At 48.6% G+C, this 25,519-nt stretch overlaps 2 protein-coding genes and 1 long non-coding RNA gene across 6 annotated transcripts; 2 read left to right on the top strand and 1 right to left on the bottom strand.

Annotated features, from left to right (window-relative positions):
- The first annotated feature begins 412 nt into the window (after positions 1 to 412).
- On the top strand, positions 413 to 14,854 carry septin7b (septin 7b). Of its 3 annotated transcripts, XM_079740587.1 has the most exons (14): positions 413 to 483; positions 2,144 to 2,237; positions 4,285 to 4,391; positions 5,533 to 5,633; positions 6,100 to 6,234; positions 8,380 to 8,497; positions 8,741 to 8,833; positions 9,299 to 9,395; positions 9,527 to 9,578; positions 9,966 to 10,094; positions 10,776 to 10,796; positions 11,491 to 11,626; positions 12,056 to 12,198; positions 13,115 to 14,854. In XM_079740587.1, exons 1-14 carry the CDS (start codon positions 469 to 471, stop codon positions 13,152 to 13,154), a joined length of 1,281 nt encoding a protein of 426 aa, XP_079596713.1. In that variant the 5' UTR covers positions 413 to 468; the 3' UTR covers positions 13,155 to 14,854. The 3 variants fall into 3 exon arrangements, with proteins under 3 accessions (XP_079596713.1, XP_079596714.1, XP_079596715.1); XM_079740588.1 differs by lacking the exon at positions 10,776 to 10,796; XM_079740589.1 differs by lacking the exon at positions 413 to 483 and having other exon boundaries at positions 2,141 to 2,237.
- LOC307078685 lies at positions 14,851 to 16,157 on the bottom strand. The gene is made up of 4 exons (XR_013812003.1): positions 16,131 to 16,157; positions 15,904 to 16,000; positions 15,698 to 15,754; positions 14,851 to 15,599 (listed from the first exon to the last, which is right to left on the bottom strand). It is a non-coding gene; the product is annotated as an uncharacterized lncRNA (long non-coding RNA).
- Positions 16,158 to 16,611: 454 nt separating this feature from the next.
- LOC307078643 (uncharacterized protein) lies at positions 16,612 to 24,851 on the top strand. Of its 2 annotated transcripts, none has more exons than XM_079740568.1 (12): positions 16,612 to 17,298; positions 17,396 to 17,535; positions 17,892 to 18,064; positions 18,334 to 18,500; positions 18,848 to 18,988; positions 19,353 to 19,474; positions 19,940 to 20,108; positions 21,185 to 21,330; positions 21,556 to 21,686; positions 22,119 to 22,242; positions 23,351 to 23,484; positions 24,377 to 24,851. In XM_079740568.1, the coding sequence occupies exons 1-12, from the start codon at positions 16,880 to 16,882 to the stop codon at positions 24,500 to 24,502; spliced, it is 1,992 nt and encodes a 663-aa protein (XP_079596694.1). In that variant the 5' UTR covers positions 16,612 to 16,879; the 3' UTR covers positions 24,503 to 24,851. The 2 variants fall into 2 exon arrangements, with proteins under 2 accessions (XP_079596694.1, XP_079596695.1); XM_079740569.1 differs by lacking the exon at positions 24,377 to 24,851 and adding an exon at positions 22,334 to 22,403 and having other exon boundaries at positions 23,351 to 23,442.
- Positions 24,852 to 25,519: the final 668 nt, after the last annotated feature.

Below are 25,519 nucleotides of genomic sequence, written 5' to 3'. Positions count from 1 at the left end.
ATATTAGAATAGTAAATAATCAATAAATAAAAAGTAAAATGCTATAGCAATTCCAGTATCTCCTATAAACAGATCTCCTCTCTCTCTCTCTCTCTCTCTCTCTCTCTCTCTCTCTCTCTCTCTCTCTCTCTCTCTCTCTCTATCCATATATCTAAGTAACTTCTGAATGAATACCATATTAAATCCCCATTAGCCATTACCACACACATTCATGTTACTCAACGATATACATTACTCTCGCGATAACCCGTCAAAACGGTCAGAAACGCGCGTACCATCGCGAGAACACAACGGCTCTACCTTTTTTTTTTCCAATTCACATTGTCTTGGGCGCTCCTTTCCCAGCGTACGCACTGCCTACGCAAGAGCAGTTACGCAAGCCAGACTGCGTAGGCAAATGTTGTAGTAGAAAGGGAATGTCGGTCTGTGAATGATCGGTTTCTGAGGCGGCAGGGGAACGTCAACGTTATGGGTGAGAGCGCTGTTTCGAGAAGCTGTCATATATTCCGAGAGCCGGGTTGATATGATCCCTACTGATAAATTGTGTTTTAATAAGAGGATATATCCGGGGGGCTTGGGGTTTTAGCGGGTTGTGTGAGGAACCAACGCCCTGTAGTCGGCTGTGTTGCTAGCTGGCTAAATGTAGCCTCAGGTTAGCTAGCTGTTAGCCGCATACTTTAACGGGAGTGTCATTTCCTGTGCTGGAATAGCTTGGTATAGAAGTAGACAAAGTCCTTGATCGGATATATATACGAACGTATCTACGTGGATACTTGTGATTGTAGTTATTTTGAGGTTTTTGGTGGTTAATTTGTCTTTACGGTTAATTAGGGTATTTAGAGTCTGGATTAAATGGCTAACCTTAATGCTATTTGGGCTGAGATTGCGGACGCTCGCTATTCTGTGTGTGTGTGTGTGTGTGTGTGTGTGTGTGTGTGTGTGTGTGTGCACTAGGCTGGATTAAGGCTAACATCAGTTTGGATTGATTCTCTTACACCCTGATACCGATTTCAAGTTATAAGACAATGTTGATGATCAAACTTTATGTCGTGTGTGTGTGTGTTTGTGTGTGTGTGTGTGTGTGTGCATAGTTTGTATTTAATAATAGTTGAACTCGGAAAGCGTCATTGGAATGACAATGGGTCACCTATTTGGTCGTACTATCGGAAGAGATTTACTCTTCTACTGTTTAATCCGATGGAGGACGGATGCGGTACCTGAGCTTTGCCTCGGTGTCTGTTGATGGACATTGTTTAGCCTACTGGGCTCCTGGCCTTTGTATTCTCTCAACGTACACGGCATGTCTTTCAACCGAAAACAATGAAAGCTGCAAGTCAGTGATAAGAGCCATTTCTAAAAAAAATATACAAATGCAAAACCCTGAGCTAACCTGCTTCCACCTGCAACCATTCACAGAGGAAGTGGTCATAATTACAAAGGGTTCATGTGGGGACAAATGAACACAGATCAGTTCTATGAAATGATGTGAACTACACCATGGAAGATGTTGAAATGTATCTTTGTTTACCTGATTGGTGTGTCAGGGTTATCTCTAAGTTATCTCTAGGTTGACATTGCTAAGTTGTCAACAAATATTTAGTTTAAGATATGAGGCAGAAATACTTTCTAAGCCTCAGGGTACATCAAATCCAAATGGTGAATAATTGTTACTGGGTGGCTCACTGAAAAAAGCAATTGAACTGGAAGATTGCACTGGCCAACTATCTGGGCCATTACACCAGAAAAGAGCGCACGTGATTTAGCACCGAGCCTTTTCTGGCTGGAGAAAATGATGCTGAATGCTGGTAAACTTGAAAAAACAGCTCAAACAATTCACTGCATTGTCCTTCTGTCTCTGTCTCTCTCTGATCCTGGGAAAACTGACCCATTGCGGATCTCTGTTGGAACCACATCGTATTGATCTACACACCAATCAGCTGTGAGTATGGCTGGATGTGTTCTTCTATTGGTTGGCTGTCATGGGCCATGTTGGCAGTGGGTGGTGTGGGGGGGAGGGGTCATTGATTTTGGCTGAGTGAAAGATGGGGTTCTATTAAAATAGATAATATATAAATAATTAATAATTTGCAATGTCCCTTTATGGTGGTCTAATTTGTTTTCTTTTTCGTCCTAGCAACAAAAGAATCTGGAGGGGTATGTGGGCTTTGCAAGCCTCCCGAACCAAGTGTACCGGAAGTCTGTCAAGAGGGGCTTTGAGTTCACTCTCATGGTCGTGGGTAAGAACACAAGCTTTTCTCCAGTGTTGCAATTTGCTTGCATTCCGCTGCCGTTTGTGTGAAAGTACTGTAGTGTTGTTGTGGATTGTCACGTTCAAAGTCATTTGGGGAAGAGTGTCGCTGTCTCTATCTCTCTCGCTCGCACTCCCTCTCTGCGAGAAAGAGAATGCAGGACAGACCACAAGAGACTCCCTGATGGCCGGGGCCCATATCACAGAAGCCTTTCTTTGCATTCATCATCTCTCTGTCACGACAGCCCTCGACCCCTTCCCACCAGAACAGAAACATTTAACTTGGCACTGCTCTGCGTATTGCAAGGAAAAGCATTCCTGTGGAATGCTGGGATATGGCGGTGCAAAGTCAGGGCCAAGATCCTCCCCTCTGCTAATCAGACCCTGTTTGGAGGGGAAAAGTTTTCGTGGGTCAAAACCATTTCCTGTGGTGGGACCCATAGAGCCGGCTGCTAAGAATAGCGCCCTCCCCCTCCCACCCTCCTGCAAGCTCTTTGGAGTTCTCTGCTGCTTGTACCCTCTCCAAGCCTGGCTAGTTCACAGCTCCACTGTCATCCAGTGATGTGTCTCTTCACCCAATAAAAGGGACCTTTCTACCACGGGGTGGGGACACGGCTGACCACAGAGGTCCCCTCTACCGTGCACGGTTACCACGGAGACCAGAACCAGCAGGTCGTTCTTCATGACGCCAAAGCAGTGCTTCGGGCCTCGTCTTAAAGACATTTTACTGGAACGCTCCGGGCTTAAAAATAGATCTTCTGGGCCACCTATCCCTCGATTGTTACTCACAGCTTCACGGAACGACTCCCACTGGGACGCGCACTTCCTCTGGCACTGAGGAACTGCTTGACCACATGTCCCCATGCTGCCGTGCGTCACTGTGATGGCGCCGCTATGAGAGAGAGAGAGAGAGAGAGAGAGAGAGAGAGAGAGAGAGAGAGAGAGAGAGAGAGAGAGAGAGAGAGAGAGAGAGAGAGAGAGAGAGAGAGAGAGAGAGAGAGAGAGAGAGAGAGAGAGAGAGAGAGAGAGAGAGAACCAACCCATTTCCGTCTGCCACAGACGCCATGTGGCGAAGCGGCGGCCTGTCCAGTGTCACCCAGGAGAGCGATGGACTTTACTTTGTCTGCACAACATCCATCCACATTGTGTTATAGTGTAATAAGCAGATGTTTTTCCTGTACAAGGGAAGATCTGTCCCCTATGGGTAGCCCCCCTCCCCCTCCTATTACAGCCCTAGTGTAAACAGTGGCTCGCAGAACACAGACCCATGGCTAACCGCCAGGCCGGCAGATACCAGCAGCCTTATTGTTTTATTCATCAGGGGCTGGGAACAAGGACCCATAACGGTTGGCGTCAGTGTTGCCAGATCTCCTACCCAATCTGGCAACACTGGATGGCCCGGTTAGAAGAGGCCTCCCAGACCATAAGACATTTGTTTCTCTTATCACTTGTGTGTTTAGCCCTCTGTTGTCCGGTCGCCTTGTATGGACGGCCACGCCCTCACCAGCTCCGAGTTCCACAGCTTGACATTTGATTGATGTCCTTATCTGGTGCCCTTTTGGATCGCCCACTGGCATTCTTGGCTCCGCTCCGCTGGTTGTCTGCTCTGCCTGGTACCCGGGATTGGCTGGGACTCGGTAGAGCAGCTTTCTCCTGTTTAGCGCCCCGGTCATGGACTAACCCCCGGAACACAGCACAGCTTACTGGTTTAGCCTCCCTGGGAGAGGTCGCAGCTCTGATTAAAAACAAAAGGGTTTGATTGCCGTTGATTCCTCAGCTGGATTTTGTAGTTTGTTTCTGTGGTCCCTTCCTGTTTCTGTGGACGTGCTCTTTTTCCTCAATATTTCCATGTCTGTTTTAACATGCTGCATTGTATAATTCCCTAACCTTGTATTGTGGTGTACTGATGTGCCATCTTCTGTTCCAGATCCAGCTGTCCCTTGACAATTAGATATTCATTTCAAGGCAAAAAACAACAACAACACACAAAGGTTGTGTTTTTAATCACAATCTGTCTTTGTGTTTATCTTCCACAGGCGAGTCGGGTCTGGGGAAGTCCACGTTGATCAACTCTCTCTTCCTAACAGACCTGTATTCATCAGAGTACCCTGGACCCTCCCACCGGATCAAAAAGACTGTACAGGTACAGCAAACTCTAACCCCTACCCCAATACTGCCCTACCACAACCCATACCCCCCCTACCCCCATACCCATGGGTAGAGTAGCTTAACCATGGAAAATGTACCGTGAGGCTAGGCCTTACTGTGCTGCAGCATCAGGTAGTTGGCTCCTGATTTGAATGTGGTATTATTTGTATTTGTTTCCCAGGACTGAGCATAGCAGATTGATTCATCACCTCGGTGCTACTAAGGAGTTTAAACCTGATGTTTTTTTGTGTGATGCATTCAGGGCTTTACATAGACCCACGTACGAGGATGAATGGCTGGAGTATTACCGGTTCAGACCCTTTCTACTCTACGCTGAACCGTTAACTGAGTCAATTATATCAACGTGTAATTACATCTATGTCCTTTTATGTCAGGAGGAGTGGTTATCATCTGACATGCTATAGGGTACATTCTTTGATGTGAGGTAAATAGGATCAGGGGAAATTATTGTATTTTCTAGTGGATGTTTTTATTAGTTTTCTGACCTTTTGTGAACCTGATTTCTCGTTTTCCTATTCAGCCGTAAAACCATCAACACGCCGATTCTGAACAACAGGTCGTAAACATCTGACGTTTCCGCGCTTCCCAACGTAAATAGGCAACACGAGGGTGAAGTGTTTAAGGAGACACGCTTTGATGTGTCTGAGCGCTCGCGTGATGTGTGTGTTTTTCCAGCTCCTCAGCATAGCTAACTAATGGCACGGTGTGGCGTGCCACTACACGCTTTACGATTCCTGTGCGATATCACGGCAAGAGTCAATCTCATGGGCCAAACAAGGACACTGATTAGTTTGGGGGGGGGGGGGTGCACCAAAGAAAACCATCACTATTAGTCAAGCGTTTTTTTTGGTGCCATAATCTTGGCACTCTGAACTTCTTACTTTGTAGGTCACTTTTACTTTGTAGGTAAAGGAAAAATAGTTTCATTTCTTTTTGCTGTTTACTATGTTTGTAAAGTACACAATGTGTTGATGATTAAATGGTCAATGGTTGGTCAAAAAACAACGTCGTTTGGGAAGATATTTAGTGTTGCACAAGGTTCCTATGGATGTGAGACTGGCTCTCAGACCTCTCAGTTGACCTCATCTCCCTCTGCTCTCTCCTCTCGGCCCCAGGTGGAGCAGTCCAAGGTGTTAGTGAAGGAAGGAGGCGTTCAGCTCCTGCTGACGATAGTCGACACCCCTGGCTTCGGAGACGCCGTCGACAACAGCAACTGGTATGAGAAGGGCTCCATTTTGGATCCCCTCCTCTATACGCCTTTCCTGCTTAGCAAAATGTAGACGACACAACATACAGACTAGTTATGATAATTCGCTGGGGGTCCTAGACTATAGTGACGCCCTCTGTAAATCACAGGCCCATACCAGTTGCTCTAGTCCAGGTCTCTAGGCGCTTGGCCTCATTGAGTTCAGAGTTGTTCCGATAATGATAAAATCCTGGAAAGCCCAGTATCGGGTATCCAAGAGTCTATGCGCCGATCTGATACTATCTCATTTACTACACAGCCAGAGAACATCACAAACACTACGGTGTTATGCTGCATTCGTTAATGGAATCGAAATCAGGAAGGAAAACATTTTATCTGTGCATCTCTAATTGAGTGACCTTCTGTAAATAACGGTAAAAGCGGCCACCATCTTGGTTCTGTTTCCTCACCCCCTCCTCTCCTCCCCCTCACCCAGCTGGCAACCCGTCATCGACCACATCGACAGCAAGTTCGAGGACTACCTGAACTCGGAGTCGCGGGTCAACCGACGACAGATGCCCGACAGCCGCATCCACAGCTGCCTGTACTTCATCGCCCCCTCGGGCCACGGGTAAGACCAGGGGCCGGGGGCTTCTGGTGGGGGCGCTCGGAGCTCCCCCGGGGGGGGGTGGCCTTGCAGTACTAATGGGCAATGAGGAGCACAATTTAAAGCATCCCAGTGCTTTAGAGGGTGGAAGAGAGGGATAAGGAGGGAGAGAGAGAGAGAGAGAGAGAGAGAGAGAGAGAGAGAGAGAGAGAGAGAGAGAGAGAGAGAGAGAGAGAGAGAGAGAGAGAGAGAGAGAGAGAGAGAGAGAGAGAGAGAGAGAGAGAGAGAGAGAGAGAGAGACTCAGTCTGTTTGGTTGCAGGGCTTTTGTGGTTGTTCCTTGGCATGGTCTGTTTGGATGGATTGTGTGTTCTGTGTGAAACCTCTCAATTAGCGCGTATGCAAATGCACCTATCCCTCCCTCCTGGTGTCCAGGGTACATAGTGAGCACTAGATAAGCCTCTCTCCTCCTCCTTTGTTATCTCTGTCCCCTTTCTCTGTCCTCCATCTCCTCCTCTGGCCTTGGGTCCATTCTGTTCATCCTCGTAAACGTGTTGTTTGTACAAGCAAACCCGTCTCTAGACACGCAATACTCCAGCCTTGAACGCATTGTACACACACACACATAGGAAAACACGCACACACACACACACACACAAACACACCTAGCTCTCGTTCCCACGCGGCAGCATACGCTCACCCAAACAAGGACGCACCTTATTTGCACGCATTCAAATTCATAGACACGGCCGCTCTTCAAGCGTTCCCACAGCAGAGCCGCTGACTGCTCTCAGGCTGGAGCGAGGCGACCCCCGGGGTCCCAGCTGTACTCGGCTGTTTGTGTTTAGCCCTGAAGGCTCCAGCGCTAACATCAACAGCGCTAACTCCGCGCAGTGGGAACCCACGGAGGGGGCCATGAGAGCTGGGTCAAAAGTCCTGACGTGTCCTCAACGCGCCAGCACCACCACCACCCCCACCCTCCCACAAACCCACCACCGCCGCCCTCAAACACCCGCCACCCTCAGCCTCAGTGGGAGACCAGTGTGGCTGTGTTTTCCCAACCGAGCGAATAACAAAGAAAAACTGGATCGTGTTTACGTTGCATTCCTCGCGCTAAACGGGCGATACAATGTTGGCTTTCTCGCCGGTATCTCGACCCGACTGGTTATGCGCTGGTGCGATCTCTCGGGCTTTACAGAATGCATGAGTCTGAAGTGCGAGTTTCTGTAGAAAGCATTCCTGGGTTTGTAGTGTTTGTGCTCCTGCCAAGGAGGTCTAAGCAGCTCCGTGTGGACAGGAAGCTGCTATATTTAGCAGAATGTAGACACTCGCCAATAATCTGAAAAACTCAATGCTATGTCACCGTGTGGGCTGCGACCCGCTGGTCATCTCTGCGGTCGCCATCTGTCTGATAGCGCTGTAGAGGTTTAGTGTGAGTGCGGGGCTGGTTGTGTGAAGGAGTCTTGCGTGAGCTGTTCTAGTGTTGTCGTCTTCAGTCGGGAACACACGCGTTGTAATTATAACCCACTCCTCAATTGACCTTTTTATGCGAGCGTAGTCTCACCCTCGAGGCAAACTGAACAATAAATGCTGTTTTTGAGCTGACGTTCTCAAGTGGAGTTACTTGACTTGTAGGATTAAAGTAGTATGTTCCCGGTTTTATAATGCATACCTGTCTATTTATGAAAACACTTGCACACAGGGTGATAGTTAAAACAACCGTGTCCCACAATATTCTGTGTCATTGCCTCAAAAGTGGGACAAAACGGTGGTTACGTAGTGGCTTTACGTCATCGCTAGACTCTGCATAGCATCCCCCTCTTACCCCCTCTTACAAAATTGTATGTTGTACGTCCTGGCACTAAATGTGCACACTTATTGTGTGTTGTATGTCCTGGCACTTAATGCGCACACTTATTTTATGTTGTATGACCTTGCACTTAAACATTTTACTAAGTATTGTGTAGCATCTCATCCTTGCTGTCTTTGTTGTGTACGGTGAATGGCTTAATCTAGCGATTATTGGTGCTCGGCACTTGGCTCTATGAACATCCTTACCGTACCGAAAGCGATATATTGTTGGTTCTCTTTCCTCTGACAAATTTAAGTCGCTTTGTTTAAAAAGCGTATGCTAAATGACCTAAATGTAAATGACTTGTTCCCCATCGCAGGCTGAAGCCCCTGGACATCGAGTTCATGAAGCGGTTGCACGAGAAGGTCAACGTCATCCCGCTGATCGCAAAAGCAGACACGCTCACGCCCGAAGAGTGCCAACAGTTCAAGAAACAGGTAACACTTGGACAGCGTGAATGTACGTCATTACCTCACGTCCAAACTCACTGACTCGTGCACATGGTCGTACACAGTCTTTCGTGTTGCAACTAGAACGTATACAACTTGTGACACACTCGGCTTCAACTCTAAGGGAACTCCCACTAACGACTTCCGTTGCCATGGGAACAAATGGCCTCCCCACAGACCTGCCGCTGTTCTTATGCAGTTGAGCGACTCTACTTCTTCTCCCCTTCTCAGATCATGAGGGAAATCCAAGAGCACAAAATCAAGATCTACGAGTTCCCCGAGTCGGACGAGGAAGAGGAGAACAGACTTGTGAAAAAGATCAAGGTTATTATTTATGAGCCCTACCCACCTAGTGCACATCTTGGTTCTAAACACTGTGGGTGGTGGAACTGAAAGCGAAATCCTACATTCAAGTTCCCCCACCCGGCTAGTCTTTAGAAACCGAGATGGCCGCTTTGTGGGGGCGGCATGTGGCTCAGATGGTAGAGTGGGTTGGCTGGTAACCGGAAGGTTGCTAGTTCGATCCCCGGCTCCTCCTAGCTGAGTTTCGAGGTGTCCCTGAGCAAGACGCCTCACCCTAACTGCTCCCGACGAGCTGGCTGTTGCCTTGCATGGTTTGACACCGCCGTTGGTGTGTGCATGTGTGCATGAATGAATGGGTGAATGTTAGGCGATTTTGGTAAAGCGCTTTGAGAGGCCACTGTTTAGAAAAGCCATTTACTACTTGTGGATAAGGCCCTTCGTGTCGCCCCAGTCACCTCTGTGCTAACGCTGCCGCCTGTGTCACAGGACAAGCTGCCCCTGGCTGTGGTCGGCAGCAACACCATCATCGAGGTGAACGGCAAGCGGGCCAGAGGGAGGCAGTACCCCTGGGGGGTAGCGGAAGGTAAGGGCCCCGCAGCGACGTCTTATCCTGGTCGCCCCTGACCAGCCTAGGGGCCCAGACGGGCCGTAGAGGTGGTGCTCGCTGAGCCTCAAAATGTCCTTCTTTGTGTTTCCCTCTTCTCCCCGCCCCAGTGGAGAACGGCGACCACTGTGACTTCACCATCCTCAGAGACATGCTCATCAGGTAACAGAATGCAGTACTCTCCTCTTTGTACTGTTGTGAAACTAGGATGCAAGTGTGTCATGTTTCATCTCTAGTTTCGGGAATTTGCTTTGTCTCAATCTTGACTCATTGTTTCCGTTAGAACGACCGCTTTCGCAATTTCCCCCCACGTTTCAGAGCAGGAAAGCATATCCCCTGTCGTCCTGTATTTGTAGATTATAGTTGTATTTGGGGTTAAGATCTGAGCGTACTTTAAGATTTGAGGATGTCTTCGAGATTAGTTAAGAGATGTCTGAAGTGAAGAGATGTCTGTGTCTAAAGATTAGAGGTACATTTGAAGTTAAGATTCTGCGTTTTTGGTTGTTGTGTGTTGGCCTGTGTAGCTAAGGATTGTGCGTCTGCCCCAAGGACCCATATGCAGGACCTGAAGGACGTCACCAACAACGTGCACTATGAGAACTACCGCAGCAGGAAGCTGGCTGCAGTCACGTACAACGGCGTCGACAACAACAGAGCCAAGGGTCAAAATTCCACCAAGTAAGTCCTGGCCTAGAGTAGGGGCCACCTGGCTCGATCTGGAGGCTCTAGAAGAGGGCCCCCCCGCCTCGATTTAGAGTAGGGGCCCTCTTACTTGCTGTAGAGGGTAAGTAGGGGCCCCCCCTGCCTCGATATAGGGAAGGGGCCCTCTTACTCAAATTAAAGGATTCGTAGGGGCCCCCTGCCTCGAGCTACAGTAGGAGGGCCCCCCCTGACTCGACTTAGAGTAGTAGGGGCCCTCCTGCCTCGATCTACATTATTAGGGGTCCCAATGCCTCGATCTAGAGTATTAGGGCCCCCTGCCTCGATCTAGAGTAGTAGGGGCCCCTGCCTCGATCTAAAGGATTAATTTGGCCCCCCCTGCCTCATTGGTTTCTATCGCTGTCTCTTTGTGGTATTTGGCAGTTCAAATTCTCTTAAGCTTTAACTTCCTCACTTAAGAACAGCAGGGCTTACCTAGCCTCACTCCAGCAGGGCTAACCTAGCCTCCCTACAGCAGGGCTAACCTAGCCTCCCTACAGCAGGGCTAACCTAGCCTCCCTACAGCAGGGCTAACCTAGCTTCATAGCATAACAGAAGCGTCAATACAGTCGTCGTTTTGCTGGGCTCTGTTTGTGCCGCTTGGTCTGCTCACTGCGCACTCTGTGTGTTCTGTGTGTGTGTCTATGTGTTTGTTTTTAGACGTGACACAGGTGAAGGAATGTAAGTGGTCTTTTTGTTGTTTTGCTGTACCTAAAGCACTTCTGTCAGACCACCCCTCTCTCTCTCCATCCCTTCCCTGCTCCTCTCTCCCGGGTCAGACCCCTACCCGCCATCTCTCCCTCTCTCTCTCTCTGGGTCTGCTTCCGTACCCCAGCCCCACCTCGCTTGTTGGACCACCTTTTTCCAAGACTGGCATCAACCTACAGCACAGGGGGGATGCAAATCACGTGGAAACCAATGCTGGGGGAATTCTGGTGGATTTGGTTTCTCAATGTGTTCGGATTCTGATTTTAAAAGCGGGGAATGTAATGGCTTAATTTTGAAAACCAATAATATAATAATTGACAATCTGTGACGGGTGACCCTCTGTTCATACCTAACACCGAAGTCCAGACCACCACTAACCTATTGACCCGCCCTCCCACTCTCTGAATGGCTGCTTGGGTTCCTCGCCGCGCAGCCGATTGGCCCTCGTCTCCCGTGTCCCTCCCCCTGTCTCCCCCTCTCCACCCTGCTCCCTCTGAAATCGGGGACCAGAAGACCTGCCGTCTCGGCTCGTAACCTAGGCGCTCACCTGCTGAGGAGGTCGCCATGACGACGCTGAAGGACGGCCCCTGACTGTGTGTGTGTGTGTGTGTGTGTGTGTGTGTGTGTGTGTGTGTGTGTGTGTGTGTGTGTGTGTGTGTGTGTTCAGAAGCCCGCTGGCCCAGATGGAGGAGGAGAGGCGGGAGCACGTCTCCAAGATGAAGAAGATGGAGATGGAGATGGAGCAGGTGTTTGAGATGAAGGTCAAGGAGAAGGTGCAGAAGCTCAAGGACTCCGAGGCAGAGGTAACGGGCGGCGGAGATACACGCACGCACACCAACGCACCCACCGGTGCAGTCACACGTGCACACACTCGCACCAATGCAGTCACACGCACACACGTCCGTATGCAAATTGGATAGAGGTAATGTAAATGTTTCACAGACGGCTCCCATTAAATTAGATTGGATAAGGGATACAATTGAACTGATTCTGATTGTGGACAGAAGTACTCGCACTCATCTACTCTATTGGCCAATTTAAAGCCAGTCAATCTCCCCGGAGGAACTGTTTCTCAATGCTCCTCCTCTTCCCTCTCCTGCTCTTCCTCTTCCTCCCTTCACTCCTCCCCCTCTCTGCTCTCTTTCCCACCAATCCTCTCTCCCCTTTGCTCCCCTCCTGCCGCCTTTCTCTCTCTTCCCCCCTCCTCCTCCTCCTGGTCTTCCTCCCTGCAGCTCCAGCGGCGTCACGAGCAGATGAAGAGGAACCTGGAGGCCCAGCACAAGGAGCTGGAGGAGAAGCGGCGTCTGTTTGAGGACGAGCGGGCCAACTGGGAGACGCAGCAGAGACTGGAGCAGCAGAAACTAGACGCGTCCAGGTAAGAGCAGGCGCGAGATACGGTCGCGCCGGTCGATGGCTCTGACGCACGAGCTCCCGGTCGACGCCAGACGACGGGCTGAGACATGCGCCCTTACAAATTCAGATAAGCATTTGTTTTCAATGCTGCAACTGTTTTGTTTGTGTGGGAACCGGAGGTCTTGACGCCTTCCACGCTTCGTCTAACTACGTCAGAAATCCTTTTTTTAAAACGACGTGGCTCGATTTGTAGGCAAGGCCAAACTATTTTCCATCTCAATAACCGGCCTACGCGTTTTATGAAATTACATAATCACGCATTTTTGTTCTGTGATGAATCACGTACGTAGGATCATTTCCCTTAACATAGCTTAATACATAACTTAAGCCTCTGGAAGGATACTTTCGCATGACCCCTCTGGTTACATGAAGTAGTCTGCCTTGCTGTGACACAACTGCAGCCGCAGACCAGCTCGCCATTGTCTTGTTTAAAATAACAGGGCTCTACTGCCGGCTGCTGGTATGAAGGTGGCATCGCTGTGACGGCACAGATATATCACCACACACAGGCAGATTGAGTTGTAACTGATGACCTGCCTGTAGTTTCAGCTCTTCCAGCAAAACACTTGCTGGAAGATACTGATAAGCCATTGAGATCTATGTACACATTTACAGATTTTTATTTTATACATTTACCGATGTATGTTTGATGAATTTCTGAAAACAAATTTGCAGACTGCTTCACACATTCACAAATCTCATTAAAGATTATTTGAGACTGATTTATACGGTGGAGTAGAGACTGGTTCGAGGCCTTCAGCTCCACAAGTGATATCTGATTTTCTCTCTCTCTCTCTCTCTCTCTCTCTCTCTCTCTCTCTCTCTCTCTCTCTCTCTCTCTCTCTCTCTCTCTCTCTCTCTCTCTCTCTCTCTCTCAGAACCTTGGAGAAAAACAAAAAGAAAGGCAAGATCTTTTAAACAAGGACAGTGCGACGGTGCTACCCCCCCCCCTCCCAGGTGTCGGTGCGTTTGCCAACATTTCCGGTCAGGACACCCAACGGTCTGCGGCACTGCCCCCCCCCCCCCCCTCTCCAGCTTTCTCCCTCCCTCTCTCGCTCTACCCCTCTCTCTTACACCCAACCATCACCACCTGTGGGACTGTGCTTCTCCTCGCGGCCACCAGAGGGCGGTACAGTGGGTGAAGAGCAGGTGTTAAGGTGGGGCTCTGCATGTCCTGTTGTGTGAACTGCAACCAGAGCGCCCCCATCCCGCCCCCTACCCCTCAATGCTAGGCCACCTTGGGTCTCAGCCAACGTGTTGACCTTTAACGGGGCCGAATAACAGAAGAACGACTAAATAACACCATCTTTAGAAAGGCCAAACCCATTATTATTATAATTATTATTATTGTTGTTGTTATTATTGTTATGATGAATACGGTCCCTATGCCCCGCCCTCCCATCGCTATCAGTTACCCCCCCCTGCCAGGTTGGACAACTCCCGTCTAGAATTGTAAGGAGTTTCATAGTTACCCCCACCAACACATGCCCCCCCCCCCCACACACACACACGCGCGTGTGTCTAACAGTTGTACAATCAAACAGGTTGAATTGTATTGGTTCACAGGTCACGAGTCTGAAGACGTAAACTAACACGGTAGCTCTGCTCCCCCCCCGTGTGAGGTATCGAAGTAGAAAAAATAAAGAAACCAAAAAGCCAGACCAGCGAGTCACGGGATCCTGTCGAGCGTCTCAGGATTCCCGTCGAGCGTGAACGGGATTGCCGTCGAGCGTGAACGGGATTCCCGTCGAGCGGGAACGGGATTCCCGTCGAGCGTGAACGGGATTCCCGTCGAGCGTGAACGGGATTCCCGTCGAGCGTGAACTGGATTCCCGTCGAGCGTGAACTGGATTCTCATCACGCGTGAACGGGATTCCCGTCGAACGTGAACGGGAATCCCGTCGAACGTGAACGGGAATCCCGTCGAACGTGAACGGGAATCCCGTCGAGTGTGAACGGGAATCTCGTCGAGTGTGGACGGGAATCCCGTTGTGCATGGGCGGGAATCCCGTCTAACGTCACTGGAATCCCGTCTAACGTCACGGGAATCCCGTCTAACGTCACGGGAATCCCGTCTTACGTCACGGGAATACCGTCGTCTCTCGTCGCGACGTCAGGGAGGCACCGGCGACCCACGTCCCGCAAATACTAGCGCTTGGATAACACGCACCTTGGACTTTTTTTCCAGCAATAACAAACCAAACGGCTCCGCCTCCCCGTCCCCCGAAACGTAACGTTGACTTCTGTCTTTAGCTATCGCCATTAGCCTCGGACCACCGTGTATAACTTGATGAGTGTTATATATTTCAGTTTATTTTTATTTTTTTATATTTACCGAGCCAGCCGAAGTGATCCATGATTATTTTGTATGTGTGGATCATTTCTCATCGACCCGAGAGCAGCAAGCCCTCTGGTTGAACCGTTTATTGGAAGACATCCGATAAATGGTCAGCCAGGGCAGGGAAAGATTATTTCAGTAACAGTGGAAATAATGTTGGTGGGAAATGGAGAAGTCGACATCGAAGATTCTTGGGCTATGTACTCTTATCTCTGTATTTTTAATTTTATTTTTCATTTGTAATGTACAAAGTCACTTAATAAACCTGTGATAATATGGATTTGTTTTCGCTTTATTGTAGAGTGCATGTCATTGAGATTTGATGGTTCAAGTCCATTTTACAAACGCTCGTTTTGTGGTATTAATGGTGGACACTAGATGGCGCCAGAGCGCAGTATAGCTGGAAGGTTTCCCAGGGGCTTTAATGTTCCGTTAGGATCAGTAAAGTGCTCAGAACAACTCCAAAAGATGTGGCCTCTAGAATAAATGCGTGGTCAAAATTATATGAATATTATTTTTCAAATGATGAAACACAGACTTGGAATACCACTTGGATGTTATTTGAAGTTCAGAAATATCTTGCATTATTTCATAACAGTTACAATCAATAAGGCCAAAACGAAATAAAACACATAAATATGCCAAATTCAGTGTTCCCAATCCAGTGGTAGATCCCTGTCTTATATTACTTCCAAACATTTGTAGTTAACTTCACAAAGTCAGGTCAATATGTGCAATGTTCCTTAGGGTTGCGGCTATATCATAATTTATTCCAACCTGTAAGAACAGATGGGCAACAGATGGACAAACATAGCCATACATCCCGCTTATTACAAAAATGATGCCGGGAAATGAACCCCTGACGTGAACTGGTACATATACAACTGTCTCCAACCTGCCCCTCAGTCTTGAGATTCTCCGCTGAATATGACACAATATGAAACAACCTAAACACATTTATTGCAGCAATAATATATCCAAAAAGAACGGGAGCTTTATCTTCTTGTAGAATTTGCTCCGGATCCCTGCAGGGTAGAAGTTGTCCTTTAAACACCAGACATAATATAGTAGGCCTAACCTAACGTTTGATTTTACACAGTAAAGAAATGTCTTCACAACCTACCTTCTTCTTCAAAACTCCGTTTTCCCATCAGTCCGATGAAGTTTTGGGATTTATGTCCTGGGGGTAAGAAGATCCACATGAACATCAACGAAGCAAACATTAATTATTGGCTGTAAGGCTCACTGCTTCCGAAATTGTGAGGGACTGTCTCTTGTATTTTAAGAGTAGTCTAACTGTATTGGACGTTTAAAGGGGAAGCAGTGTACCAGAAGCTCTGTTTCTGGGCATGTATCGATGTTTCCTTGGTCGTCGCTTTCGGCTCCTCAGGACTTCTGCATTGGATTCCCAACGGGGCCATCTGTGCTTTGGTCAAAGAGTGGAAGGAAAACCTATTTTAGATTCCCATGGTAAATAGAGGATTCCTCTATAGATACCGTAGCGTCGTTGAACCCGTGTTCTTAGTAAGATTAAAGTACAGGTTTGTTAAACTCACCTGTTTACCGATCGACCAACTCTCGTCCGGATCGTCTTGAGAAACGACGTTAGTCAAAAGAAAAGCGAGAAGGAGCGAAACCTGAAATATCCTCATCTTGAATGACGAAGCAAGCAGAATGAACTCAGAATCGTTTATCATAAACTATTCTCAGTCCATTACCGGATTATGCCTGAATTGAAAGGAGTGACCAAGGGGGCGGTAGCCTACGCGCCTTTACGCGCGGTGTGCATTTACGCACCGCTCGATCTGATTATCATATGAAGATGTGTACTGAGTCAAGTGATAGTGGTGCGCAACTTTCCCCCACATCATTGCGCTGAAAGTTGCCACTCTTTATTATTTATTATATTTCTGTATTATTTATCATGTATTGGATTAGAGAACACAACCTAACATTCCTCAACCCACCCTCATTGACCACAATTTGCGTGCACCATGATGAGGTATAAAAAGGTCTAGCTCAAAAGACTAATGCCTTGAGAACCCAATATGATTTTTGCACGACTGCGGCCACCGTAGCCAGGCCACACGCCCATTTATCCAACGAATTATTTGGTGGAAAGGGCTGTTGGCGCGCATTTAACCCTTCTACTAGTTTTTAACCTAGGTTCTTAGCCATAAGTCACCTGGCCTGCAAAAGCTACCTTTATGATGGAACCAAGCGCGGTTCGCGGCGTTACTGTAGGAGCACTGTCCCGGTGTTGTTGCTCTTTCACTTTCGTTTCTGTCAATTGAACGACGAAAACATGGCACGCTCCTCCAAGGAGAGCTTGCAGCTTTGGTTCGTCGTAACACTGATGACATCACGTGTGACTCTGGGTGAGGGAAGCGACCAAGACCTCGACCAAAGCACGGTAGATCTCAGCTCCGAGACCAAACACTGGGGGGTCGAACCGGGGGACACCGCCCCCGCCTTCCGAGTCCCCACCCTGGACGGGGAGCTCAGCTATTCCCCGGGGGCTTTGCACGGCGCTCTGATCATCCACGCGTTCACACACAAGTCAGGGTTTTTAGAGTGCCTGTGGAACAACGATTCCTCCCTATCCGCCCTGGTCCTAGACCTCCCAGACAGCACGCAGGTCCTGTTCCTGTCGCTGGACGACTCGGCCGCGGATGACGCGCTGTGGATGAGGAGGAAGGTGCAGCGAGCGGCCCTGCAGCACGGGTAACAACAAGTCAAATATCTCTACACCGGCTTGAAGTGATTCGGAAAACTCCCCACGCTCCGATTGCACCTGTTAATAGGACGTTGACCTCGACAGGAGAGAAGAGGTGCTTTCCAGGCTGCACTTCTCACCCGTCCCGGTGTTCGCCCTGGGAAACTGGATCCCCGCAGTACTCTACAGCTGGGTCTGCACGCGGCCCAGATGTGGCCTGGCGCAGGCTGCCTTCACCAGCGAGGGTGGGTGGGCAATGTCGCCCCAGAGCATGATGAAGCAGCGACAGTACAGTACATTCAAATCATGGGCTTAACACCTTTCCACAAGTTGATTTAAGAATTGACTCTCTACTCTTTTACCTTCTAATACTTTTACTGCCTTTTAGTGAGGGTGCCATGTTTATGGTAATGCACCATATACAGTATATATACGAGGATGGAGGAGTTTCATCGATGGCCTATGTTCCCTAGGGAACTTAAAGGCCTAACTAACTAACTAACCATATACACTGCATAACATACACATTTAAAAAAAAGCTTACAGTAAAATGTATAATAGTTGCCTTTATTAATAAAACTTAAAGTTGTTTATTTCACAGGCTGGAAGATGCCGCTGATCGTGAAACGCCTGGACGCCAGATACGATTGGCTGGACAACTGGGGTCACGGGTCGTACCACCTGGTGGACGCAGGAGAGGGGTGTGAGCCCTCGGACCGCGTGGCCGGCCGCGTGGCCTGGGTCTCTGAGGGGAACTGCTCCTTCTTTACCAAGGTGTGGGGTCCATCCTCTGAACACAATGGAGCCCCCACACAGCCCGTCTGCTGACCTCCTGACCTGTTGACCCCCTGACCTGTTGACCTCCTGACCCTCTGACCTGCTGTCCTTCTGACCTTCTGACCTCCTGTCTGCTGACCTCCTGACCTGCTGTCCTCCTGACCTTCTGACCTCCTGTCTGCTGACCTCCTGACCTGCTGACCTCCTGACCTGCTGACCTCCTGACTTTCTGACCCCTGACCCTGTGTGTGTCTCCGTGAGGTCAGGTGCAGAGCATGGCCCAGTCCAACGCCTCTGGAGTCCTGGTGTGGGCCCCGGAAGGCCGGCCCCTGCAGAACATGAACTGCCAGGGGGAGGAGGAGTGTTCCACCAAGCTGCCGGACGTGCCGGCCTCCATGGTCCACCGGGAGGGGTCCGTGATCGAGGCCCTAGGGTAGGGATTCACTCTCAGCCCCCCAGAGCAAATGAATGGGTTTAGGGTCAGACTGGGAGACTCTAAGTCTATTTGTCTTGACAAAGGATGTATGGATTTTATATTATCAAGCGTAATCAATTTGTTATGTGAACATATTTGTAGGATTTTGCATATCTAGATTTTAAAATTGGCATATTGGTCATTTCTATTTCTACAATTCTGCACATATTGATCCTGTTTTGACCTTTTAGATAGGATGATCACTAAAATGGAGGAGACTACAGTTTCAGTGTGGCTTCGTGAAGAAGTGATCTTTTAACCATATGAACCACATTTTAACCTCTGACGTCTCTCTCCTCCTCTAGACTCGGACAAGTGGTCAACGTCTCCTTCCAGGGCACGCCGTCTCCGCATGCCTTCATCGCCGTCGACCAGCAGGGGGCGCTGTCGGAGATGGGCGGGTTCCTCTATCCCTCTTTTAGCTTCCTCAACTGGCAGGCCCAATGGTAACGTCAGCCGAGTGGTGATTACACCTCCACAGTCATCAGAGGCCAAACACTGTTGTGAGCAAACCAGCGGCATGTGGCTCAGGAGGAAGAGCGGGTGGGCTGGTAACTGGAGGGTTGCTAGTTCGATCCCCTGCTCCTCCTAGCTGAGTGTCGAGGTGTCCCTGAGCAAGGCACATCGACCTGACTGCTCCCGCTGAGCTGGCCCTCATCTTGCGTGGTTGACTCCGCCGTCGGTGTGTGAATGTGTGCGTGAATGGGTGAATGTTAGGCGATACTGTAAAGCACGTTGAGTGGCCAACGGTTAGAAAATTGTGGTATAAATGCAGTCCATTTACAATGTTGTTCTGGTGCTACCCAATAGGTTTGAGTTCTCTGAGGGTCTGCGGACCCGGCTCCTGGCTCCGGCCCAGGTGGTCCCGGTCTTCGACAGGGTCGTGATGCACGGACACAAGGGGGCCGTCGCTACAGTGGAGCTATCGCCAGGTACCTTTTAACCGAGACGCTAGCGTTTATTGCTATATCGTTGCCTGTAGTGATATCCATTCAAAGGTGGAATGTTGGAAGGCCCTTTTTAATTACTACTATTTGTTTTATACTTAGTGTTGTAGAGTTGGATACTTACATCTGACCACTAGGGGTAGTTTTGCTATTGCTGTTTGAAGTAACCTACTAGCTACCTAGCTATCCTGAGCTAGCCAGTTGATGTGCGGTCGCTGTGCGGGAGAGCCAGGTCTTTGGGTTTTCAATAAATAAGTAAAAAGTAACGTCTGGGTCAGTCTGGTTAATGTTAGTATAACCAATATACTACATTTAGCGTATTGTAAAATACGAAAAAAAAACGATCTGATGCAAAGATTTTACATCGCATCATTGGCATCCAGAAAGTACGCTGCATTGCACTTTAACAAACCATAATGCTCCTCTCCTTCCCGACGGCCCGCCCCCCAGACATGCTGCTCTCGGACACCCTGGAGCTGGACGCGGCGCTGTCCTGCCCGGGCCGCCGGGACATGAGCTGCGCCCACTGGGACCACACGGTTCAGCTACTGGTGTGCTGCGACCAACTGGGCCCCTACTGCAACGTGGAGCTGGGCCGCTGGATCAGCGCCTTCCGCAGGTAACCTCCAGCCAGAACCCAAAGGTCTCCTATTATACTACTTTTCTGGTCTTCATTTGCTTATTGACGACTCCTATAGAGCAACCTGACACGAATCACGGCACAAAAAACCACGTCGATTTTCGGGGAAACTCTTCCTCTCATCCGGGCGCTTTCAGCGTTCTCTGTCCACACTCGGCTTCGTCCGTCTCCGCCCCCTCGCCCCCCCTCCTACCAACCCCACTCCGTTGTGATTGGTTACCTTCCGCAAGAGCATGTTGCAGCATTACCATACAAGGAAAATCCGGATTGTTCTACGTAGATAAATCCTGGAAATTTTTGAACAAGTGAATGGCGACCGGTGTCCCTAGTGTTTAGCGCTCTGCACAGCCGCCCCAGACGGTCAGCAGGGAATACGTCTAAATGCATGTACGACATTATTTGACACTTAAGTATGGTTAACTATAACTATAAATCATTATAACAATGTTTATAGGTCATAAAAGTTGAAAAAGCATAATAGGTGCTCTTTAACCACGATGCAACCAAAACTTGGCCATGTCATAAAGCAGAGCTGACGTTACAGACCTTTTACGTGCGGGAATAAGGTCCCCACATTGGCACTTTTTTCCAATGTGTGCAACAATGTCCACACAATGTTAGCACGGTCCCCATGTGGTAAGAAAAAAATCATGCCAATATGTGTTACAATGGTCCCCAAATTGAACCAAATCCTGGATGCCAATATGTTTAACAATGTTCTTCAATATTGATATAGCCTTTCATTTACATTTAGTAGATGCTTTTAACCGTGCGACTTACAACCATTAATACACACATTCACACACTGACGGCGGAGTCAACCACACACAGCGACAGCCCGCTCGTTTGGAGCAGTGAGGGTGAGGCGTCTTGCTCAGGGACACCTCGACACTCTGGGATCAAACTAGCAACCTTCCAGTTACAAGCCAACCCGTTCTACCTCCTCAATAAGCCAACCCCCCCCCCCCCCCCCCCCCCTTCCGGTTCAGCCAATGAGTTTCCTTCAGTAGTGGTCATCCTCTGAGTGATGCCGGGTCTGTCCTGTGATTGGACAGGGGGTCCGGCCGCTGGCTGACGGACGTGTCCCCCCTCACCCACCTGCTGGGCGCGGGTCGCTGCACCTTCACCATGAAGCACCCCTGGTGGGCCATGCCCTGGGTGGTCTCCCTCAACCTGCGCTTCAGGCCCCCCCAGAGCCCAGGTACCCAACGCTGCCGTGGCGACGACTGACCATTGGACAAATGGATGATAATAACAGACACGAGATGCCGTTAATGGAAAAGTACCAACCAAAATACTTATTAATAAATCAATAGTTTCCTGAAACCTTTCTGTTTCAGTGCTTTCTAATCCATTGTGTGTGTACTGGCTTCATGTTATTTTGCTTCTGCTGGAGATGTAAACACTGGTTCTTTTTATTTTTCAGTTACTGGGGAGGGGGGAGAGCAGAGCTTCCCCTTCTGGGTGATGCCCTTATATGGTGGCAGAGTGTTTGACAAGAACTACAACACGGGGCGCCAGCCAATCACAATCCCCATCCCAGACTCCACGAAGAAGGTTAAAGAAATCCATTTATATATTATTATTTTTAGTTTCTTGGATATAAAATCTGTTCCAAGCAACAATTGACTTTGTCTTTTTCTAACCAAGTGTGGGTTGTGTGATTGTTACTTATCTTTACCCTTTATTGCTTATTTATTATGTGTTATTGTTGTACACAGGGAATTGGTTAACCAAACAATTGTTAGTGCTTGTTACACTTGTTTCTCTGAACATCCTTACTGTACCGACAGCGATATATAGTTGTTTCTCCTTCGTCTGACGAATGTACTTATTGTAAGTCACTTTGGTTAAAAGCGTGTACTAAAGGATCTAAATGTGAATCTAAATGTTGTATTTTTAACATATTACACTGATATAAAGCTTGTCTCAGCTGAACTGCCAGTGTACTAAACTGCGTCTTTACGATGAGAGTGATCTGGCCGGCAGGTCCTGCTGTACGCCGTCATCACTGCCCACGGCAGCGATGACCGCCACTGCGGGGAGTTCTGCGTCACGTCCCACACCTTCCCCGTCAACGGCATCAACAACAGCCTGGAGTTCAGTGACGCAGGTGAGCGGTGAACAGCCTGGAGGATCATTGACATGCTCAGGGTCATTAATGGTGGATTAGTTGGCTAATGTTAAATCATCTCCAATCACAGGCTATATGTCGTCTGTTCCCTACACTGCCATCCAATCCGCTTGGCCCCCTGGATTCTAAGGGTTCTAAAGGTTCTAACTGTTCTAACGGTTCTTAGGGTTCTAACGGTCCTCACTGTTCTAACGGTCCTCACTGTTCTAACGGTTCTAACAGTCCTCACTGTTCTAATGGTTCTAAGGGTTCTAACAGTCCTCACTGTTCTAACGGTTCTAACAGTCCTCACTGTTCTAATGGTTCTAACGGTTCTAACAGTCCTCACTGTTCTAATGGTTCTAACAGTCCTCATTGTTCTAATGGTTCTAAGGGTTCTAACAGTCCTCACTGTTCTAACGGTTCTAACAATCCTCACTGTTCTAATGGTTCTAAGGGTTCTAACAGTCCTCACTGTTCTAACGGTTCTAACAGTCCTCACTGTTCTAATGGTTCTAATGGTTCTAACAGTCCTCACTGTTTTAATGGTTCTAACCGTTCTCACTGTTCTAATGGTTCTAACAGTCCTCACTGTTCTAATGGTTCTAAGTTCTAACAGTCCTCACTGTTCTAATGGTTCTAACAGTCCTCACTGTTCTAATGGTTCTTAGGGTTCTAACAGTCCTCACTGTTCTAAGGGTTCTAACAGTCCTCACTGTTCTAACGGTTCTAACAGTCCTCACTGTTCTAATGGTTCTAACCGTTCTAACAGTCCTCACTGTTCTAATGGTTCTAACGGTTCTAACAGTCCTCACTGTTCTAATGGTTCTAAGGGTTCTAACAGTCCTCACTGTTCTAATGGTTCTAAGGGTTCTAACAGTCCTCACTGTTCTAATGGTTCTAACCGTTCTAACAGTCCTCACTGTTCTAATGGTTCTAACCGTTCTAACAGTCCTCACTGTTCTAATGGTTCTAACCGTTCTAACAGTCCTCACTGTTCTAATGGTTCTAACAGTCCTCACTGTTCTAATGGTTCTAATGGCCCTATCTGTTCTGCCGGTCCTTACGGTTCTCACGGTTCTCACGGTTCTACCGGTTGTGGTTCCAGGCTCCCCGTTGGGCTGTACCCGGCGGGTCCGGCAGGGGGCGGTGCCCAACGAGTACGGCACCTGGCTGTCCGGGCGGGCGGGCTGGTGTTGCGGGCTGCCTGTCCGGCCCTGGGTCACGGACGTCACGGGGCAGGTGAGTGGTGAGCTCTGGTGAGCGGGCCCCCCTCCCTCAGCGGCAGCCGAAGGAGAAGGCTATGGGCCAGGGCGGAGGGGGGGTTCTGACCCCTTAGGTTCCGAGAAGGCACCGCATTCGAAGCCTGCAATGTCCGCAGCAGGGAGCCTGTCTGCTTTATTAAAATGTTCTACCCCCTTCCTCTCTACCCCATAGCAGTGGCAAGGGTGTTCGCCTCCCGGCCAAAAGGTACTGGGTTCAAATCCCGATGTCCGCAGCAGTCTACCTGTCGGCTACATCACGATGTCCTACCTCCCATTAGCATAAATATGATATGGAATGAACAGGAGATTTGGGTTTGTATAACCGACATGGACGTCTAGTGGCTATGGTGTTCGATTCCCAGCCAAAAGATACTGGATTCGAATCCCAATGTCCGCAGTCTACTTGTATGCATCCTTATGAGCTAGACACCCGACCCCCCCCACCGGCTCGCTAGTGACGTGCATCTGGATTAGGGCTGCTCGATTATGGAAATAATCATAATCACAATTATTTTGGTCAATATTGAACTCACGATTATTCAAACGATTATTTTTGAGTTTGAAAACATGATGTATTTGTTCAGCATGTCTCCCAAAAAAAATGGTAAAAAAAGAAAATGTTCAATTCTACAATAATTTACAGATATGTATCTAGCTGTCCTGCACTTTCTATAAAACATTTAATGAAAAAAAAAAAAAAATCATTATATTAGTTTTGTGATCGTTTGACGCTAAAATCGAAATCGCAATCAAAATTCGATTAGTCACCCAGCCCTCATCACAATCCACGGTAATTCGTCCTTGGATGAATGAGACCGGGGGGACATTGGATCAATCTCGTCGTAGCTAAACCCTGTGTGCCTCCCCAGCTGGACATGAGCGGCCAGCTGTCCAACAAGATCCTGTACTACGGCCTGTTCGAGGGCCGGGACCCCAACCCCACCAAGGACCCGGGGTACATCATCATGTCCTCCTTCCTGGTCTTCTACAGATGACCTCAACGCACTGACTTTTTTAAATAATATTTTTTTACAAAAAATGCATCAATTTGTGGATTGTTGATTGAATGTGAATTTAAAAACAAGAAGTAAAGATAAGTTTGTACTTTATGTACGTTGTACTTTGTCCTTAGTTATGTCTGCAGAGTGGGGAAACTTACAAGTAAGTATCGGAGACTGAGGGGCAGCCCAGACAAATGGATGCTGCTCCATTACTCTTTTGTTCATTAGTCAATCCTAGAACTGAACCAGGCATTAAATCCCGGACCGAATGCACGCTTATGGGCCTTAAATGTTGTCGTCTGTTGCTGTAATGTCATGATGAATATATGTATTTTTATTTTAATTGTGGGTCCTGTCTTGATGTCCTGTCCTGATGTCTTGTCTGTGATGTTTGTAAATAGAGCTGCTTGGGATGGAAGACAGATTTCAGACTTGCTCTGACAAAGTATTATCATATCGTATCGTACAAACCATATTGCTAGTAACAGGCTAAATCCATGCTAACAATGATGACTCAGGATGCTCCGGGGGGGGGGGGGAATTAGAGAAGGAGTGCTCCTCACAGCATGGAGCCTTCTTGACCCCAGACGTCTTCAATGGACGGCTAATGTGACCTTTTACCCCCGAGGAGAGAGCTGACAGCACACACAAAGGATGCTTCCCACCTGACAGGCCCCCCTGCTGACACCTGATCCCTGAAAGGATTTAGCCCGCGTACATCCCCCCGGACGGACTCATCTTCTCGGGTAATTGCGTGTAATTAGTAATGACGTCCCACTAGAGGGGAAGAAAAGATGACATTGACCTCGTTCACTCCTCAGTCTTGGGTTTTACTTGCTCCTCAGGGCCCTCCTTGTACACACTCTAGATAATCTCTCTCTCTCCATATCTTTCCTTCCTCTCTCATCCCCCCCTTTCTCTATCTATCTCATTCTCTCTCTATCTTCCCTCTCTCCCTCCTCTCTGTCTCTCTCGCTCATTCTCTCTCAATCAGTCTTTCTCTGTCTCTCC

This window comes from Pollachius pollachius (assembly GCF_949987615.1).
Source record: "Pollachius pollachius genome assembly, chromosome: 1".
In the NCBI taxonomy this organism is placed as follows: Eukaryota; Metazoa; Chordata; class Actinopteri; order Gadiformes; family Gadidae; genus Pollachius; species Pollachius pollachius.
The sequence above is the reverse complement of the archived record's forward strand: the minus strand, read 5'-3'. Positions and strand labels throughout refer to the sequence as shown.

Excerpts from the sequence above, each read along its gene's own strand:
- septin7b (XM_079740587.1), top strand. Across the intron at positions 8,834-9,298 it reads GACTTGTGAAAAAGATCAAG|GACAAGCTGCCCCTGGCTGT; the intron begins GTTATTATTTAT and ends CCTGTGTCACAG. Across the intron at positions 10,095-10,775 it reads AAGGGTCAAAATTCCACCAA|ACGTGACACAGGTGAAGGAA; the intron begins GTAAGTCCTGGC and ends GTTTGTTTTTAG.
- LOC307078643 (XM_079740568.1), top strand. The coding sequence starts at position 16,880 with ATGGCACGCTCCTCCAAGGAGAGCTTGCAGCTTTGGTTCGTCGTAACA. Across the intron at positions 17,299-17,395 it reads CGAGCGGCCCTGCAGCACGG|GAGAGAAGAGGTGCTTTCCA; the intron begins GTAACAACAAGT and ends TGACCTCGACAG. Across the intron at positions 18,501-18,847 it reads TCCGTGATCGAGGCCCTAGG|ACTCGGACAAGTGGTCAACG; the intron begins GTAGGGATTCAC and ends CTCCTCCTCTAG.